The 19,381-nt window shown below is 41.2% G+C and overlaps 1 protein-coding gene and 1 pseudogene across 1 annotated transcript; one reads left to right on the top strand and one right to left on the bottom strand.

Moving 5' to 3' along the window:
- Window positions 1-10,457: 10,457 nt before the first annotated feature.
- Window positions 10,458-12,947, top strand: LOC139377007 (G patch domain-containing protein 4-like; annotated as a pseudogene).
- Window positions 12,948-13,959: 1,012 nt separating this feature from the next.
- LOC139376999 (asialoglycoprotein receptor 2-like) lies at window positions 13,960-17,181 on the bottom strand. Its single transcript, XM_071120052.1, has 6 exons — window positions 17,175-17,181; window positions 16,785-16,892; window positions 16,398-16,703; window positions 15,918-16,090; window positions 14,700-14,827; window positions 13,960-14,430 (listed from the first exon to the last, which is right to left on the bottom strand). The coding sequence occupies exons 1-6, from the start codon at window positions 17,179-17,181 to the stop codon at window positions 14,286-14,288; spliced, it is 867 nt and encodes a 288-aa protein (XP_070976153.1). The 3' UTR covers window positions 13,960-14,285.
- Between the last annotated feature and the right edge of the window lie 2,200 nt (window positions 17,182-19,381).

Here is a 19,381-nt window from a genome sequence, read left to right as displayed (position 1 = left end):
AAGAACGAGAGAAGAGAGAGAGAGAAAGAGAGAGAGAGAGAGAGAGAAAGAGAAAGAGAAAGAGAGATACAAGTATAGAATAGTAAACATTTGATTGCAATTAGACTTTTCACAATAAACAAAAACGAAATTGGCAAATGTATTTATTATCTTGAAGGCCTAAAGTATATGGTTAGTACATTTTCAGTGGGATTGAACTAATACAGTAGGTGATCACGTCAAAGTGCACATTGGAGTTTTTTTCAATTATTTGTCATACATGATCGCTATTCATTACTGTAGCCTAGTTTTAAGATCTGAAGAAGTGGATGAGGAGATATGATCAAGAATGTGTGGTTCAGATTGTAAGTAAGGACCAATCGACAATGAATACTCAATGGGAAACTAAATAACTCATTGCATGCTAGGGAGACAGAACATCAGTTTGCTACGACTGGCTCATATGGAGGACAGACCGAGTGCATCAGTGACATCATGAAGACGCAGTGTTTGATGAAGGCATCCTTAAATAATTTTTCACCACTGTACAGAACCAATAATTCAACATAGTAGGCCTGGTGTCGTAAAGGTTTAGTCATGTAAATGTACTCCTGTTGAAAAATGACAATATGCACACTGCTCATTATACCTTCTTTTCCTCTTCTGTCTTTCCCCTTGGGGTTTTCCCCTCCTCAGTAGGGCACTGAGTTTCAGGACAGGAATGTTAAACATGACCAGACAGTGGACACACGTTTTATTGACATTGGGTATTTCTGGCTCACAATATATGTTGCAACTGCTGTGCTAACCGTGTGTCTGTGTGGTATATAGGGACTGTATGGCAGCAAGAGAAGAGTTTCCTGGTAAACAGTAGGCTGGGGATGATAACTGGGGACTTCAGGACGTGGGTTTTTCCTACCGCCGAGTGTTCACACAGATAAACAGCACAGCATGGTGGGTTAATGGTGCACACAACCTTGTCGTGAGGAAACCAAGAGCCCAAGGAAAAATAAAATGGTTTCCTGTAGGCTGGAGTGCTCAACCAGGGCCCTATGAGGCAAAGCCTGAGTGGACTCCTGTAGGATGGAACTAATCATGTCCACCTGACGTGCACTAATTGAGCCAGGGAACTGTAGCCTATGTCTCTACACAAACTCAAAAGCTAAATTAAAATCAATTGAGCTCATGTCATGCAGAAATTCATGGAATAAGACAAATGACATATTATGTAAAGATGTACTTGATCATGGCCCATCTGTTGATTTTCAGATTGCTCTCTCTATCTCATGACCCCTTGTGGGTTATGAAAGACTTACTCATGTGGCAAGCTGCTGCTTTAAAATATTGTGATAAAATATGATATTAATTATGAATCATTGACATTTTCAAAGCATGATAAGTAAAACAATTACAATGTTTTCCCATAGGCTCCATAATTGTAAGAAACGTGCAACATTTTTACAAACAGGATGGGTATAAGTTGGAAAGGTTGGGAAAACAGCTGTTGAGGAAAACGTTATCACAATGCAATTTTCTCTGGGGCCCCAACATGGGGTTTCTCCATTGGGGCCCTAGGAGGCAGGTTTGCAAGAACAAGGGGGCAGGTAGGCCCACTGTCAGAACTGTGACAGGCTAATCAAGAGTCCACTGTTGGAAGGATATCGGGCACATTCGTTTCAAATGACTGTAGTTTCAAAACAGGAGGTTTGTGGCATCTTAATTGGGGAGGATGGCCTTGTGGTAAGGACTGGAGCGGAATAGGTGTAATGGTATCAAATACATCAAACACATGTTTTCCATGTGTTTGATGCCATTACATTAGCTCCGTTCCAGCCTTTATTATGAGCCGTCTTCCCCTCAGCAGCCTTCTGTGAGTTTCACATATGTATTGGGCAAGGGTTGGTATTGTAATGGCAATGGCAATGCAACACATTCTCTGTTCAGTTTGGCTGACAAGTACAACATTTTACCAATTAAATAATGATTATTTGCAAGTTCAAAACCACTTCTAATCAACTAAAACCGGAAACAAGTTCAGAATGTTGCCGATTCTGCACGTTGGGGTTGTAATCATTAGTCCAAACCAGTGGAGGCTGCTGACGGGAGGATGGCTCATTGCAATGTCAGGAACTAAGTAAATGGAATGGCATAAAGCATATGGAAACCATGTGTTTGATTTATTTGATACATTCCACTAATTCCACTTCAGCCATTACCACGAGACCGTCCTCCCCAATTAAGGTGCCACCAACTAGCCACCAACCTCCTGTGGTCCAAACGAGAGTTACTATTGGACAAATTCCGCTAGGTCTCTCCCCGTTGCGTTCCGTTTGCTTCCGTTTCAGAAACGTAAAGAATACGCCCCAGTGTTTAGTCACTTGGTGCAACGCAGACAGGGTGGCATGAGTGGTGAAACAGAAGTCGTTGTCTGTTCTTTTGAGTTTTGATGTTGAGTCTTTGCCCGACAAAGTGATGTTAGTTAGTTATCCCGTATGAGCTTTTGTGCCTTACGTTGTTACACGTGTCAAGCCTTTGGACAGGTGGCAGCAGTGTGTAGGAGGGAGGTTCCTAGGTGTGAGAAGTGTGCACAAGGGCATGAGACAAAGGAATGTGTAGCATTGGGGAAAGTAGAGATATGTGCAATGGTGGAGAAAGTACCAAATTGTCATACTTGAGTACAAATAAAGATACCTTTTAATAGAAACTCACTCAAGTAAAAGTGAAAGTCCCTCAGTAAAATACTACTTGAGTAAAAGTCTAAAGTTATTTTGGTTTTAAATATACATAAGTATCAAAAGGTAAATTAAAATGTAAAAGTCCTTATATTAAGCAAACCAGCCGGCACCATTTTCTTGTTATTTTAATGTACGGATAGCCAGTGGCACACTCCCAACACTGACATAATTTACAGACGAAGCATGTGTGTTTAGTGAGTCCGCCAGATCAGAGGAGGTAGGGTGACCCGGGATGTTCTCTTGGCAAGTGTGTAAATTGGACCATTTTCCTGTCCTGCTAAGCAATCAAAATGTAACGAGTACTTTTGGGTGTCAGGGAAAATGTATGGAGTAAAAAGTTTTAACAAATCTTTAGGAATGTAGTGAAGTAAAAGTTGTCAAAAATAGCAAAGTAAAGTACAGATACCCTGAAAAACTTAAGTAGTACTTTCAAGTATTTTTACTTAAGTACTTTACACCACAGGATATGTGTTAATTGTAGGGGTGCCCATGGGACTGTGGATCAGAAATGTACAGTGCGAAAGAGGCAGGTTGAGGTTTTTAGGGCTAGAGTGCAGAAGTTATCATATGCTGAGGCAGTGAAGAAAGTAGAGGAAGATGGGTCAAGGGGGAGGGACTTTGAGAGGAGTGATGTGAGTACTGTAGTAGATCTGTACCAGTACAGAGGGATAGGCCAACAAGTGATAAACAGTACCAGTCAATAGTTTGGATACACCTACTCATTCCTACTAATTTTCTTTATTTTTACTATTTTATACATTGTAGAATAATAGTGAAGACATCAAAACTATGAAATAACACATATGGAATCATGTAGTAACCAAAAAAGTGTTAAACAAATATATTTGAGATTCTTCAAAATAGCCACCCTTTGCCTTGATGACAGCTTTTCACACTCTTGGCATTCTCTCAACCAGCTTCATGAGGTAGTCACCTGGTTTGCATTTCAATTAACTTCTTGGTGATAGGGGGCAGTATTTTCATGTCCGAATGAAATGCATGCCCAAATTCAACTGCCTGCTACTCATCCCCAGAAGATAAGATAGAAACTCTGAAGTTTCTAGAACTGTTTGAATCATGTCTGTGAGTATAACATAACTTATGTAGCAGGCGAAACCCTGAGGAAAAACCATTCAGATGTTGTTGTTTTTTAGGTCACTTTCTTTTCAATGGGTTTTCATTGGGAATCCAGATTTTTAAGGGACCTTCTTGCAGTTCCTACCACTTCCACTGGATGTTACCAGTCTTTAGAAATTGGTTGAGGTTTTTCCTTTGTGTAATGAAGAAGTAGTCCTGTTCAAAACGAGGGTCACTTCAAGTGTACTGTTTGTTAGAGCCGCGTGACCAGAAAGGTAGCGTCAGTTTGTTTTCTTCCTGTATTGAACACAGATCATCCCGTCTTCAATTTGATCGATTATTTAGTTTAGAAAATACCTAAAGTTGTATTACAAAAGTCGTTTGAAATGTTTTGGCACAGTTTACAGGTTACTTTTGAGATATTTTGTAGTCACGTTGCACAAGTTGGAACCAGTGTTTTTCTGGATCAAACACGCCAAATAAATACATTTTGGATATATATCGCCGGAAATAATCGAACAAAAGGACCATTTGTGATGTTTATGGGACATATTGGAGTGCCAACAGAAGAAGCTCGTCAAAGGTAAGGCATGATTTATATTTTTCTTTCTGCGTTTTGTGTCGCGCCTGCAGGGTTGAAATATGTTTTCTCTCTTTGTTTATGGAGGTGCTACTCTCAGATAATAGCATTGTTTTCTTTCGCCAAAAAGCCTTTTTGAAATCTGACATTTTGCCTGGATTCACAACACGTGTAGCTTTAATTTGGTGTCTTACATGTGTGATTTCATGAAAGTTTGATTTTAATAGTAATTTATTTGAATTTGGCGCTCTGCATTTTCTCTGGCTTTTGGCCAGGTGGGACTCTAGTTCCCACATATCCCAGAGGGGTTTTAACAGTTGTGCCTTGTTAAAAGCGAATTTGTGGAATTTATTTCCTCCTTTAATGCGTTTTAGCCAATCAGTTGTGTTGTGACAAGATAGGGGTTGTATACAGTAGATAGCCTAATTTGGTAAAATACCAAGTCCATATTATGGCAAGAACAGCTCAAATAAGCAAAGAGAAACGACAGTCCATCATTACTTTAAGACAAGAGGGTCAGTCAATCCAGAAAATGTCAAGAACTTTGAACGTTTCTTCAAGTGCAGTCGCAGAAACTACGAAGAAACTGTGAAAAACTGTCTCTCATGAGGACCGCCAGAGGGAAGGAAGACCCAGAGTTACCTCTGCTGCAGAGGACAAGTTCATTAGCATTACCAGACTCAGAAATCGGCAATTAACTGCACCTCAGATTGCAGCCCAAATAAATGCTTCACAGGGTTCAAGTAACAGACACATCTCAACATCAACTGTTCAGAGGAGAATGCGTGAATCAGGCCTTCATGATCAAATTGCTGCAAAGAAACCACTACTAAAGGACACCAATAAGAAGAAAAGACTTGCTTGGGCCAAGAAACGCGAGCAATGGACATTAGACCGGTGGAAATCTGTCCTTTGGTCTGAAGAGTTCAAATTGGACTTTTTGTTTCCAACCGTCATGTCTTTGTGAGATGCAGAGTAGGTGAACGAATGATCTCTGCATGTGTGGTTCCCACCGTGAAGCATGGACGAGGAGGTGTGATGGTGTGGGAGTGCTTTGCTCGTGACACTGTCTGTGATTTATTCAGAATTCAAGCCACACTTAAACAGCATGGCTACCACAGTATTCTGCAGCAATACACCATCCCATCTGGTTTGCGCTTAGTCCCACTATCATTTGCTTTTCAACAGGACAATGACCCAAAACACACCTCCAGGCTGTGTAAGGACTATTTGACCACAAAGAAGGAGAGTGATGGAGTGCTGCATCAGATAACCTGGCCTCCACAATCACCCGACCTCAACCCAGTTGAGATGGTTTGGGATGAGTTGGACCGCAGAGTGAAGGAAAAGCATCCAACAAGTGCTCAGCATGTGTGGGAACTCATTCAAGACAGTTGGAAAAGCAATCCAGGTGAAGCTGGTTAAGATAAAATATATTTAGATTTGTTTAACACTTTTTTGGTTACTACATGATTCCATATGTGTTCATAGCTTTGATGTTTTTATTTGACCTTTATTTAACTAGGCAAGTCAGTTAAGAACAAATTCTTATTTTTAATGATGGCCTTGGAACAGTGGGTTAACTGCCTTGTTCAGGGGCAGAACGACAGATTTTTTACCTTGTCAGCTCAAGGATTTGATCTTGCAACCTTTCGGTTACTAGTCCAACACTCTAACCACTAGGTTACCTGACACCATTATTATGTAGAAAATAGTAAACATAAAAACCCTTGCATGAGTAGGTGTGTTCAAACTTTCGACAGGTACTGTATGCTTCAGTCAGATTGGAGTTTTTGCATTTATAGCAATGATTTTCAACTGTACTGCAGGGATGGAATGTAAGTCGCAGAAAAGTTGTGGTGGATGCTACAGAGAGATATTTGGGTGTATGAGACTTAACGTCAGAAGAGTTACAGGGTGTATTGAGTGGTGGTGACCTGTCCTTTCAGGCTGTTGGCCTGAGGTAGCCTAGATATATTTAAATAGTGGAGTAGGGTGGTGAGTGTAGGGTTAGATGGTAGGGTATTTGGTGATTTGTTTTTATTTTGAATTTACAAGCAAAGTACAAGGGTGTTATACTCCAGTCTCGTAGGTGGCGGTAATGGAACATTTATTGGATGCCAACTGCCGTTACACCTCGTCGAGGAAGAACAAGAAGTTTAGTATTTTCCGGTGTCGTGTCAGCGTGCTGAATTTATCCCATGGTTTCAATAGAACTGTGAAAACGTTTTTATGTATCTCTTTTCAACAACGATGTGAGTCTAGATAACCAGACGAGGTAAAAGTCATTAGTTCCATTACTCCGGTCGTTGTTTATGATTTCATTTCCAGCCCTTATTAGCACAGTAACGTTAATGACTTGCATTCAAGTGTAAATGTTCTCTTAAAACTACCTAGCTAACGTTACTATTGTTAGATTACGTTAGCTAAACCCAAACTGAACTTTGACTGAGCAGTATTTTTTTTTTTTTTTGCAGACTTCCAAACGGAAATTTGTATATTATATTTGAGAAAATAGTGTATTCTTTGTGCATTACCGTTCAACTATCTAATTAATACATAAATGTTGACACCTGAGACTGAAGACCTGCCAAATGCAGTGTAATATAGCTAACATATTCATTCATTTGGAAGTAAATGGCAGAAACTGTTAAGGGAAAGAGCCGTGGACTGAAGTTTGCAGAGCAACCACTACTGTTTCAGTATGATATGTTGGATAAAGGAATAAAGACAGACACCAATGTCAGGTTCAATAGCCTTGTTTGTGCATTGTACAAATCCCTACACATGGAGTCCGGGGAACAGTCCGGCTAGTCGAATACCTATCAACTTGACTCCGTGTTAGATGTTCAGAAATATATTTAGTAACAGTATAGTCAATTAATGATAGACAATATGTTAGCTAATGAACATCGATTACGGGCAGGAGTTTCTCAAATCAAAGTTTATTTGTCACGTGCGCCGAATACAACCTTACAGTGAAATGCTTACTTACAGTGCAATTTCTAAGTTAAAAAAGGTATAAGGTGAACAATAGGTAAGTAAAGAAATAAAAACAACAGTGAAAATAACAATAGCAATGATAATATATCAAGTGTAACGTTATACATACATTAGTAGGCAGGGCGATTTTGGTGATTTTATGGTATATCATCAAAATAAATCCATCACAGCACGTTTTTGGACTCATTCAGCAGTTTTTTTTTATTTTTTTACCAGATTTAAGTACAATACCATTGGAATTTAATGTTGAAAGTAAAATTTATATAACTAAAACGTGTGTTAAATGATGCTGGCACTGCTTCCTTTCCACAAGCCATTTGGATAAATAGCCCAATGTCAAAACAGGTTTAACGTGGCCAAATCAATACCCAATATGCAGAAACAGTTTATCTTGAAAACCTAAACATAAAATGTACTATCATACATGTGCAACAATTAGTAATCATATTACTTGTATTTTTTTATGCACCATAAACCCTGGTTTGACTGGTGGCAATACATCACTGATATCGATTAGGGGGGGGGGGGGGGATCGGGTACGCCCTGTTGAAACTAAAAACACTGGAGATATTTTTACATCACCTGTAGAAGACAGTGGGCTACATTGGGGTGATGCATTTTGATTTGAGGGTTACCTAAACAGAAAAAGAAACCCAACACATTTGTCAATCACTCATATCGAAAACCACATGGAATAATGTGTACATCACTGAGGACAATTTTGTAGGAGACTGCTAGCTACAATTGTTGAACAGGGGGCAAACGTTTGGAGTGTAGCGCTGTTTAAACTAACACTATTCAAAGGCCACACAGAATCTTGGAATAACCTGTATATGGTTGGTTAGATGAGAACTTGTAGAAGGCTGATATCTATATTTTGGAATGCCAGACGTTGATTTCCCGAAGCTGCATCACAAAAAAGGGAACAAACCACTTTCTGTTAACCCAAATGTTGTGATTTGTTTAAGTTATCACGACCCATAGGATATCAACAGTGATGATGGTTGGCTGATATTTAGTGATAGTTTGATTGTCAAATCCATTGGTGTGGCTAGAAACTTTTATAGAGAGACTGACCCAAATTTTTCGTGCCATTTCATTAATCCCAGCACGTGTGTACAAAACGTGAGTACAAAACCAAATATATTGATATGTTTTAAGTAATCAATCTTATGTCATCGTGATGACTATATTCTTTTACACTAACATCACCAATCTGAGGTAAATGTAATTCCACTAAATAAACTCAGCAAAAAAAAGAAAAGTCCCTTTTTCAGGTCCCGGTCTTTCAAAGATAATTTGTAAAAATCCAAATAACTACGCAGATCTTCATTGGAAAGGGTTTAAACATGGTTTCCCATGCTTGTTCATTGAACCATAAACAATTGATGAACATGCACCTTTGGAACGGTCATTAATTAAGACCCAAACAGCTTACAGACGTTAGGCAATTAAGGTCACAGTTATGAAAACGTAGGACACTAAAGAGGCCTTTCTACTGACTCTGGAAAAACACCAAAAGAAAGATGCCCTGGGTCCCTGCTCATCTGCATGAACGTGCCTTAGGCCCTTAGGCAGGGCAATAAATTGCAATGTCCGTACTGTGAGAAGCCTAAGACAGCCCTCGCAGTGGCAGACCACGTGTAACAACACCTGCACAGGATCGGTACATCCGAACATCACACCTGCGGGACAGGTACAGGATGGCAACAACAACTGCCAGAGTTACACCAGGAACGCACAATCCCTCTATCAGTGCTCAGACTGTCCACAATAGGCTGAGAAAGGCTGGACTGAGGGCTTGTAGGCCTGTTGTAAGGCAGGTCCTCACCAGACATCATCGGCAACAACGTCGCCTATGGGCACCAACCCACCGTCGCTGGACCAGACAGGACTGGCGAAAATTGCTCTTCACTGACGAGTCGTGGTTTTGTCTCTTCGGGGGTGGTGATCGGATTCACGTTTATCATCAAAGGAATGAGCGTTACACCGAGCCCTGTACTCTGGTGCGGGATCAATTTGGAGGTGGAGGGTCCTTCGTGGTCTGGGGCAGTGTGTCACAGCATCATTGGACTGAGCTTGTCATCATTGTAGGCAATCTCAATGCTGTGCATTAAAGGGAAAGATGTCCTACTCCCTCATGTGGTACCCTTCCTGCAGGCTCATCCTGACATGACCCTCTAGCATGACAATGCCAACAGCCATACTGCTCGTTCTGTGCGTGATTTCCTGCAAGACAGGAATGTTAGTGTTCTGCCATGGCCACCGAAGAGCCCGGATCTCAATCCCATTGAGCACGTCTGGGACCTGTTGGACCGGATGGGAGGGTGAGTGCTAGAGCCATCCCACCCCCAGAAATGTCCAGGAACTTGCAGGTGACTTGGTGGAAGAGTGGGGTAACATCTCACAGCAAGACCTGGCAAATCTGGTGCAGTCCACGAGGAGGAGATTCACTGCAGTACTTAATGCAGCTGGTGGCCACACCAGATACCGACTGTTACTTTTGATTTTGACCCCCCCCCCCCCCCCGTTCAGGGACACATTATTCCATTTCTGTGGAACTTGTTCAGTTTGTCTCAGTTGTTGAATCTTGTTATGTTCATACAAATATTTACACATGTTAGGTTTACTCAAAATGAACGCAGTTGACAGAGGACGTTTCTTTTTTTTGCCGAGTTTATTATAGGTTGAAAATGCAAGCTTGTAAGGTATTAACAAAATGTCCACATTAGGGAAATGAGCGCAATATTCAATATGGCAAAATAATGAAACATGTCAATTTAAGATGATTGTGTCAAACTAATGCAACAATGACATCTATTTCTCACTAATTTAATGATTTAGTGTTAAAAAAAATGCTCTCAAACAATTACATTGGGCGTTCTAGACTAGAGCCTATGTCTGTGCAGTAGACGGAATGTTTGCTGTCCCTACTAGTAGTAGTTGCCAGTTGTATCTTATTCTGTGTTATGAATGGTAACTAGGTCTAATGTTCTAAGTCTACCACTAATAGAAGACCCCTCACTGTTCACAGGTAAAGGTCTTGGTCGGCAGAAGAATGGTATGTGAGGCTATCATAGTGAATGTGGCAAGGGAGGGGTGGGACATCTTCTAGACTGGAAGTGGAATTTGGAGAGGTAAGTCCTCAGAAGGGGTGTGTGAAATGAAATAGTATTTTACCACTACCACACACACACACACACACACACACTTACAATGGGCCTAGGCTACATCTCCACCTTTCTGTTGTAGAATGGTGTGCAGGTGAAGAAGTTGGTTGAGGAGGAAGAGGAAGGACCAGCAGCCAACGAAAGCCATGCTGGGAAGACAAACTTTATGGATGCTTTGTGAAGGTACAGATAAACAAATCTAACTGGAACACACTTCCATATTTGTGCCAATGAGCTCTCTTGATAGTACAGAAATATACTGCACTTTGGCTAATGATATGGACTGGAACGGTTGTACTTCTCTTCCTCCTAGTCTGCCACCCTCCTGGCAGGACTGGAGCAGCCAGAGTATAAGTCTTCCAGTACAGATGACAGCAGCAGCTCTGACGATGAGGACCAGAGACTGGAACTCTCCAGCACCACCAAGTAAGAACCTCACTGCCCAATACCATCCACCACCATACAGGGATTGTTATCAGTTTGAAGGTTATTCATTTTCATATCAATGTGAAGATTAACGACAGTGGTTTTATGTACTCACAGGTTTAAATAATAGATGTTATTTCCCTTGGACGCTGACCTGGTGAAGGCTTGTGGAGGACGCACCGCTCACAAGTAAGTATTTTGCTTGTCACCAATAAGTTTGTAATAAACCATAAACAAATCACATGAATGTGTATTCTATCTTGGTGCATGCTGTTAGTGAAGGGCTTGAACCTGGTCTTGCATGTCTTAATAAGGAAGCTAAACATTGTTTGTCCCTATTCCTGTTCGCCACAGAGGAGCCAGATACGGCCTTACCATGAGTGCCAAGCTAGCCAGACTGGAGCAGCAGGAGCAAGAGTTCATGGCAAAGGATGGCAAGAAAAACCAATTAGCGGGTGCAACACCAGATAGCGTCACCACCGTTACCCAGCCAGCTGCCCAGATCCCTGAGGATGAACTGAAGGATGAGACCCGGGGGGGGGGGGGGAGAAAAAGAGGAAGAATCACGGAGGATACCCGTGGGAATGTGGCTGAAGAGAATGCTGATTCTGCTGTCGTCTCCAGAAGTACCAACATGGAAATAAAGAAGGGAAGTTCAAAGGAGAACACTGGAGAGGTGGCAGTGGTTCCTGTAGAGGAAGAACTATTATCTTCTGTGGAAGATAATACAACAGACAACGCTCAGCCAACCAAGAGGAAACGTTCAAAACAGTGGAAGGTGTTGGAAGAGGGCGAGAGCTGTCATCTAAATGGAGAGGTGTAAAACTGCTGTCATTTCTATAGGGAGTTAAGCCGGAGGCGGCTGTGAAGAGGCTTCAGAGGGAGAAGGTGCCACTCAGCAACAGACTGACTCAGACACTACTACCAAGAAGAAGTCCTCCAAGAACAGAGGTGGCTATGGTGGCTGGGGAGATGGAACACTCTGATAGAGAAACCAACCGGAACCTGGTGGACTCCCCTCCAAAAGAGAAAAAGAAACGGGATGGAGCAATAGAGGAAGTGAGAACGGTGTAGGAGGAACCTAAAATAAAAAATGCAAAGAGGACAAGCAGACAGTAGAGGACAGGTTGCATGATGTATCGGACTCCATACCTCTAAAAAATAGAAGAAAGCTAAACAACAGGAACCAGATTGATGAGGACTAGTTGGAGAGGAAACGGGTCAGGGATTTGGGTCAGCGCTCTAATACGTCTCAAAGACACATGAAACCATCTAATGAAATTAAGTATATTTCTAATTAACGCTCAATGGCCATTATTGCAACACCATGCAAAAAGGATGTTTTGTTTCTTGTCAACATATTTATTTGTATGGAAAAATTCAGCTACAGACTGTATAAGAAAATATATACACTGCTCAAAAAATAAAGGGAACACTAAAATAACACATCCTAGATCTGAATGAATGAAATAGTCTTATTAAAATATATTTTTTTTTACATAGTTGAATGTGCTGACAACAAAATCACACAAAAATTATAAATGGAAATCAAATGTATCAACCCATGGAGGTCTGGATTTGGAGTCACACTCAAAATTTAAAGTGGAAAACCACACTACAGGTGGATCCAACTTTGATGTAATGTCCTTAAAACAAGTCAAAATGAGGCTCAATATTGTGTGTGGCCTCCACGTGCCTGTATGACCTCCCTACAATGCCTGGGCATGCTCCTGATGAGGTGGCGGATGGTCCCCTGAGGGATCTCCTCCCAGACCTGGACTAAAGCATCCGCCAACTCCTGGACAGTCTGTGGTGGATGGAGCGAGACATGATGTCCCAGATGTGCTCAATTGGATTCAGGTCTGGGGAACGGGCGGGCCAGTCCATAGCATCAATGCCTTCCTCTTGCAGGAACTGCTGACACACTCCAGCCACATGAGGTCTAGCATTGTCTTGCATTAGGAGGAACCCAGGGCCAACCGCACCAGCATATGGTCTCACAAGGGGTCTGAGGATCTCATCTCGGTACCTAATGGCAGTCAGGCTACCTCTGGCGAGCACATGGAGGGCTGTGCGGCCCCCACAAAGAAATGCCACCCCACACCATGACTGACCCACCACCAAAACGGTCATGCTGGAGGATGTTGCAGGCAGCAGAACGTTCTCCACGGCGTCTCCAGACTGTCACGTCTGTCACGTGCTCAGTGTGAACCTGCTTTCATCTGTGAAGAGCACAGGGCGCCAGTGGCGAATTTGCCAATCTTGGTGTTCTCTGGCAAATGCCAAACGTCCTGCACGGTGTTGGGCTGTAAAGCGCAACCCCCACCTGTGGACGTCGGGCCCTCATACCACCCTCATGGAGTCTGTTTCTGACCGTTTGAGCAGACACATGCACATTTGTGGCCTGCTGGAGGTCATTTTGCAGGGCTCTGGCAGTGCTCCTCCTGATCCTCCTTGCACAAAGGCGGGGGTAGCGGTCCTGCTGCTGGGTTGTTGGCCTCCTCCACGTCTCCTGATGCACTGGCCAGTCTCCTGGTAGCGCCTCCATGCTCTGGACACTACGCTGACAGACACCGCAAACCTTCTTGCCACAGCTCGCATTGATGTGCCATCCTGGATGAGCTGCACTACCTGAGCCACTTGTGTGGGTTTTAGACTCCGTCTCATGCTACCACTAGAGTGAAAGCACCGCCAGCATTCACAAGTGACCAAAACATCAGCCAGGAAGCATAGGAACTGAGAAGTGGTCTGTAGTTATCACCTGCAGAACCACTCCTTTATGTCTTGCTTTGTGTCTTGCTAATTGCCTATAATTTCCACCTGTTGTCTATTCCATTTGCACAACAGCATGTGAGATTTATTGTCAATCAGTGTTGCTTCCTAAGTGGACAGTTTGATTTCACAGAAGTGTGATTGACTTGGGGTTACATTGTGTTGTTTAAGTGTTCCCTTTATTTTTTTGAGCAGTGTATTTCAGTGTCAACTGGTGTTTTTATACTTGTCTAGTGGTCTTGTATTAATATTCTCAACATGGCTGTTTTAAACAATGTGATATCAACATCAGATATGAGGTTGCTACATATGAGCACAGTAATGCATTTTTTTTGCTCAATTAACTTTCCTTACTACTCTGAGGTACATTTACATGAAGTGACAATTAAAGCTGCTGATTTAGAATTATTGCATCGCTTCTAAAACAGCAATTATAATTTTTTTATATTAAAAAACGGAACCTATGAAAGCCCTACACAAGTGTTATATTTTAAAATTGTTATACACTGCTAATAGCTTTTTTGACTGTGAACGTGGCTCAATTTATCCTGACCATATTAATGCTTTACTCTCACAGATCCATCGGTTTCTCTGGCCACATGGTGCAGCATTCCAATTAGCCAAAGGTTCATTGTTTGGGTTAGTTAAAGCACAATCGCGACCCCATACAGGTTGAATCTTCCAAAACCTGTGAAAAGAAATCCTACAATGAATGAAAAAACATAACCCCCAAAAATAATGATTTAAGGCTGGATTCAATCTGTATCGTTGAAGAGCCACGTTAAGATTTAAAGGTAATGGTTTCCAATTGGGCCGGCATGCAGCGTTTACCATGAATGCAGTCTGCAAACGTGGGAACATTGATTTAAAATTTTGCGAATCTTCTGCGATACCAATTGAATCCAGCCCTTAGTGAAGAATTGTTTCAGGGAACATGCTTCTTTGGAATGTCCTTACCCATCAGTCAGATTCTGATTACGTCCATCAACCCAAAGCCATTGACCGTCTTCTGCTATGTCAGTCAGGCCGATCCAGTACCCATGATCTTCATCATAGTAGGCTTGAGTGTTGTTGAGAATGAATTCCTGAATGCGAAATTAAGGAAACCACAAGTAGATAAAAATACATATAGGATACATTTAACAGTAATCCACAGTTTTGAGGCAGTGTGACTTGTCTAAATGTTATGGATAAATGTATCTTATCTGGTGCAAATGAAAGATAATACAGTATGAAAGTACTTCCTGTTGTCAGTCCCCTACTTTTTTGAATGGGCTTCAAGCTTATATAATTAAATACACTGAGTGCACATTAGGAACACATGCTCTTTCCATGACAGACTGACCAGGTGAAAAGCTATGATCCCTTATTGATGTCACTTGTTAAATCCATTTTAATCATTGTAGATGAAGGTGAGGAGACAGGTTAAAGAAGGATTTTAGGCCTAGAGACATGGACCGTGTGTGCCATTCAGAGGGTGAATGGGCAAGATTTTCTGAAGTGCCTTTGAATGGGGGTATGGTGGTAGGTGCCAGGTGTACCAGTTTGAGTGTGTCAAGAACTGCAAGGCTGCTGTTTTTTTAATACTCAACAGTTTCCTGTGTTTATCAAAAATAGTCCACCACCCCAAGGACATCCAGCCAACTTGACACAACTGTGGGAAGCATTGTCCACATGGGGCCAGAATTCCTGTTGAACGCTTTCGAACACCTTGTAGAGTCCACGCCCTGACAAATTGAGGCTGTTCTGAGGGCAAAATGGGGTGCAACTTAATATTTGGAAGGTGTTCCTAATGTTTTGTACACTCAGTGTATTACATATATATAATAATATATACACAATTCTATTCATATTCATGTGTTGATTAGCTCATAGCCGATTCCTTTTATCAAAATATTTGATGCTCAAGAAGTACGACACATTGCCAAAAGTTAGAAAAGTCTTATTTGAAGCCCATTCTTAGCCTACAAAACGAGACAACAGGAAGTACCACTTTCATACCATATAACAAGGAGCACAGTTGTAGCAGTGTTAATGAACTTCATGTTATGAGGTAGCTATATCACATTTTAATATGGTTCCTATTCCTACTTTTTGTACATTTGTATTGCTTGAGCAACCCTTTAAAGGCTGTGTGAATCTCCCTTAAAGCATTTACCTGTAGTACTGTCCTACCTGTTCCTCTTGACTGCCTATGTCAACCAAATCTGCGTTGTTGTTTTTGCAGTGCTGTCTGCTTCCTTGCCAGGTCCTCCAAAGGTGACCGAAGGGGACTTTAATGTGCAGAAACAGGTAACAACTGGATTGGAACAGCACCCAGCCAACTTGACAAGGTTTGCACGCTCTATCTGTGCAACATGAAACATGCAAAGTAATATAATATTAATATATTCCATTTAGCAGATGTTTTTGTCCAAAGTGACTTAGTCATGCGTGCATACATTTGTTCTACGAGTGGTCCTGGGAATCAAACCCACTATCCTGGCATTGCAAGTGCCATGCTCTATCAACTGGGCAACAGAGGACCGCTACGACCAGCTACATAGTGTTTTTGACATTTAAAGTAACAAAGTATCACTGTGACACATTCTAGACCATCAGCATATGAAACAATTCAAATGAATGAGGAAATATTAACAAGGATGGAAACTTTACCTTTGGTGTTGGCATCTTCATATGGGCAGTAGTTATCAACTGGGAAATTCTTCAACTGAAATATGACCCCAAGAGTCCAGTTGAGCCCATCCCTGTCTCTTGACAAGTTCATCCTCTCTGCCTTCAATTGCTGGTTTTCAGTAGACACTTTGATGTAATCGCTCTGCAAAATGTGATTGGCTACACTCAGCTTGCAGTAGAGATTCATTAGGTCCTGATTGGCTGCCAGTAGGGATATATGCTCATCTGTTAGCTGCTCCAGTTCCCTCACCAAATTTGTGTTGTGCTCTGAGAGGGTAGTGCTGACTGTGGAGAGAAGGACATGTTTACTCAACCTGCACCTCTCCAAATTCCATATTATTATGTCTTTATGATGAACATACTCACAGTAGACACAGAGAGGTAAAATGGTTGACACCAACAGGACACAAAGAACCCCCAAACACAATGCCACTCCTCCAAAGGTTTGAGAGTGGGGAGCAGGGCCCTCCTCCACTAGGAATAGCAAAGATAGGAGTGCATTATAGCTACATTTTAATATGCTTCATTAGTGAATCTGACAGTATGCTATTATTCGAAGGAGTCAAATAATTGAACAATAAGTGGTGGATATTGAGCTCTTATTTAACACATGCTGTGGCAGGACCAGGTTGACTGGGTGCATCTTGCCTTTACTTCAATATATGGCATATGTTCTTTCTTTTCCTCTTATTTCGTGGGAGAGGGAGATTATTCATTAGTTTTTACACAGAGGTACTTGATTAAACCTTAATTTACAATTCATTTGGCATCAATGTTCTCCAACACAGAATTGGTAAAACATTCAAATAATCTGGAATAAATAGCTGCCATAACCGGCTTGCTTGCTTTAAGCATCCATCAATTTGAACATTTAAAAACATGGCAATTTAAGTAAAACTGTTTTATTTCTAGGTCTGGCAGTGAGAATTAGCTGAATTGGTAGAAATGCACTATAAGAGAGTAAGATAGATGAAGAGAGAAAGAAATGCTAAGACTCACCTTTTGGTGAAGACATTTTAATTTTTTTTATAACCACTGTAGAGTAATGCAGCTCTTCTGGCATCCTTCAGATACAAATAAAGCCATAACCAACGGTGTCTGAAATACATGTGCGACTACTGTTAAAAAGCATTCCTTACTCCAGGACTTTGCAACAGGTGACTATCAGGAAAATAAAGAAAAATAGCTCTCTGTCTGCATTGATCTGTTTCATGTAAAGCAAACAGGCTTATGTTTCATCATTGGATGCCTTCATAAGCACCTTTTCTTTATTTTTCAGTTTATTTAAAGGTATTTATTTACCTGTTGAAGTGTCCTGGGGTGAGGAAGGCTTTTTGGGATTCCCTTTTTTGTTCAAGCTGGTTTGAAGCGTGATTCGATACAAGTGCGACTACTGTTTCTACAAGTGCGACTACTGTTGTTATCCCCAATAGGATCTGAATAAGTACTTATGGGTTGACTCTGGTCTGCATTAATTACTCACAGATAATCTCCACCCAGCCGGCTCTCTGTCACTGTAGTAATTGAGCCTGGCGATGAGGTTACTTCACAGACAGACATTTCACTGTACAGATTCACACATCTGACTCAAAAGGGGAATGTATGTTTACGTGTCATGATGGTAACATTGCTGTGTGCTACTCAATATGGAAAGCTCTATAGCTGTGGGAAACAGAAATACAATTGTCTTTCATTCCTCTCTTGTTTTAGGGTGAGCATATCTCTGAAGACTTGCCATACCCTCCAGTCACTAATTGATTCTTAAAAAATAAGTAGATCGAGCCACATTGACTGGTTACAAGTTCAAGGAAATTCCCTGACTTCCTAAGATGTCAGAAAATGTAAGTTTTCCAATTAGTCTGCAATAGATATTAAGTCATTTCCCATATGAATGCAGTAGATCTTCAGTACACTATTGAGCCAACCTTAGGAGGTTGAATGGAAGCGGAGTTGCCACTGGACAATATGGACGTGGGGCTGTTGCAATGTTGAATACTGTCACCAGAGGGTAGTACTGAGGTCAAAATGGATCTGAGAAAATAGCTACGCCATTTGTTTATTCCAAATAAACATGGACACTACTATGCTCATATCTAGCAACCTTTTATCTGATGTAGCATTGTTTAAAACATCCATGTTGAGAATATTAACAATACAGGACCACCGTACAAGAAGTGGTATATAAACACCAGTTGATGCACACAAAATTCTTTCTAATATCCATTCCACTATGAAGTAGATTGTTGAAAGTCTTGTTTCCTGTCAAAGCATCCTTTTGTCATGGTTTTGCAATAATGTCAGATTCAAATATACGGTTTCATATGGTGGTTTCATGTGTCTATGAGATGAAGTGAACATTGGAGCTCTGACCACAAGCTCCTAAATGCCTGACCTATTTGCCTCTCCAACAATCTTAGGCAAGTCCTCAATCTTGTTCCATTTTATTTATTTTTTAGAGGTATGGACTCATGTTACCTGTCCTCTACTGTCTGCTTGTCCTCTTTGCATTTTTTGTTTTTACCTTTTATTTTAGGTTCCTCCTCCACGGTTCTCCCTTCATCTCTCTCTCCTCTATTGCTGCATCCAATTTCTTTTTCCGAGGAGAGTCCACCGCAGTTTCTGATTGGTTGGTTTCTCTACGTTAGTGTGTTCTATCACCGCTGAATCCTCTTTGTTCTTGGACGACTTCTTATTTTTGATATTAGTGTCTGAGTCAGTCACTTAGAGAAATTCATGATTTGATTGACATTACTGTTATGTAGAAGACCATCTCTGCATATACATTTGAAATTATTTAATTAAATATGGACACAATGGTTTTTTAGTTTATCTGATAAAGATTGAGACTATTTTGTGTAAAAAATGTAGTAATCTTATCAAATTCATCTTATTGGATAATTGATGGGCTGAATAAAGGATTGTAGCCCGTCTTTTGCTCAATGAGCTTTCCTTACTACTCTCTG

Source organism: Oncorhynchus clarkii, chromosome 2, assembly GCF_045791955.1.
Source record: "Oncorhynchus clarkii lewisi isolate Uvic-CL-2024 chromosome 2, UVic_Ocla_1.0, whole genome shotgun sequence".
Classification (NCBI taxonomy): Eukaryota; Metazoa; Chordata; class Actinopteri; order Salmoniformes; family Salmonidae; genus Oncorhynchus; species Oncorhynchus clarkii.
The sequence above is the reverse complement of the archived record's forward strand: the minus strand, read 5'-3'. Positions and strand labels throughout refer to the sequence as shown.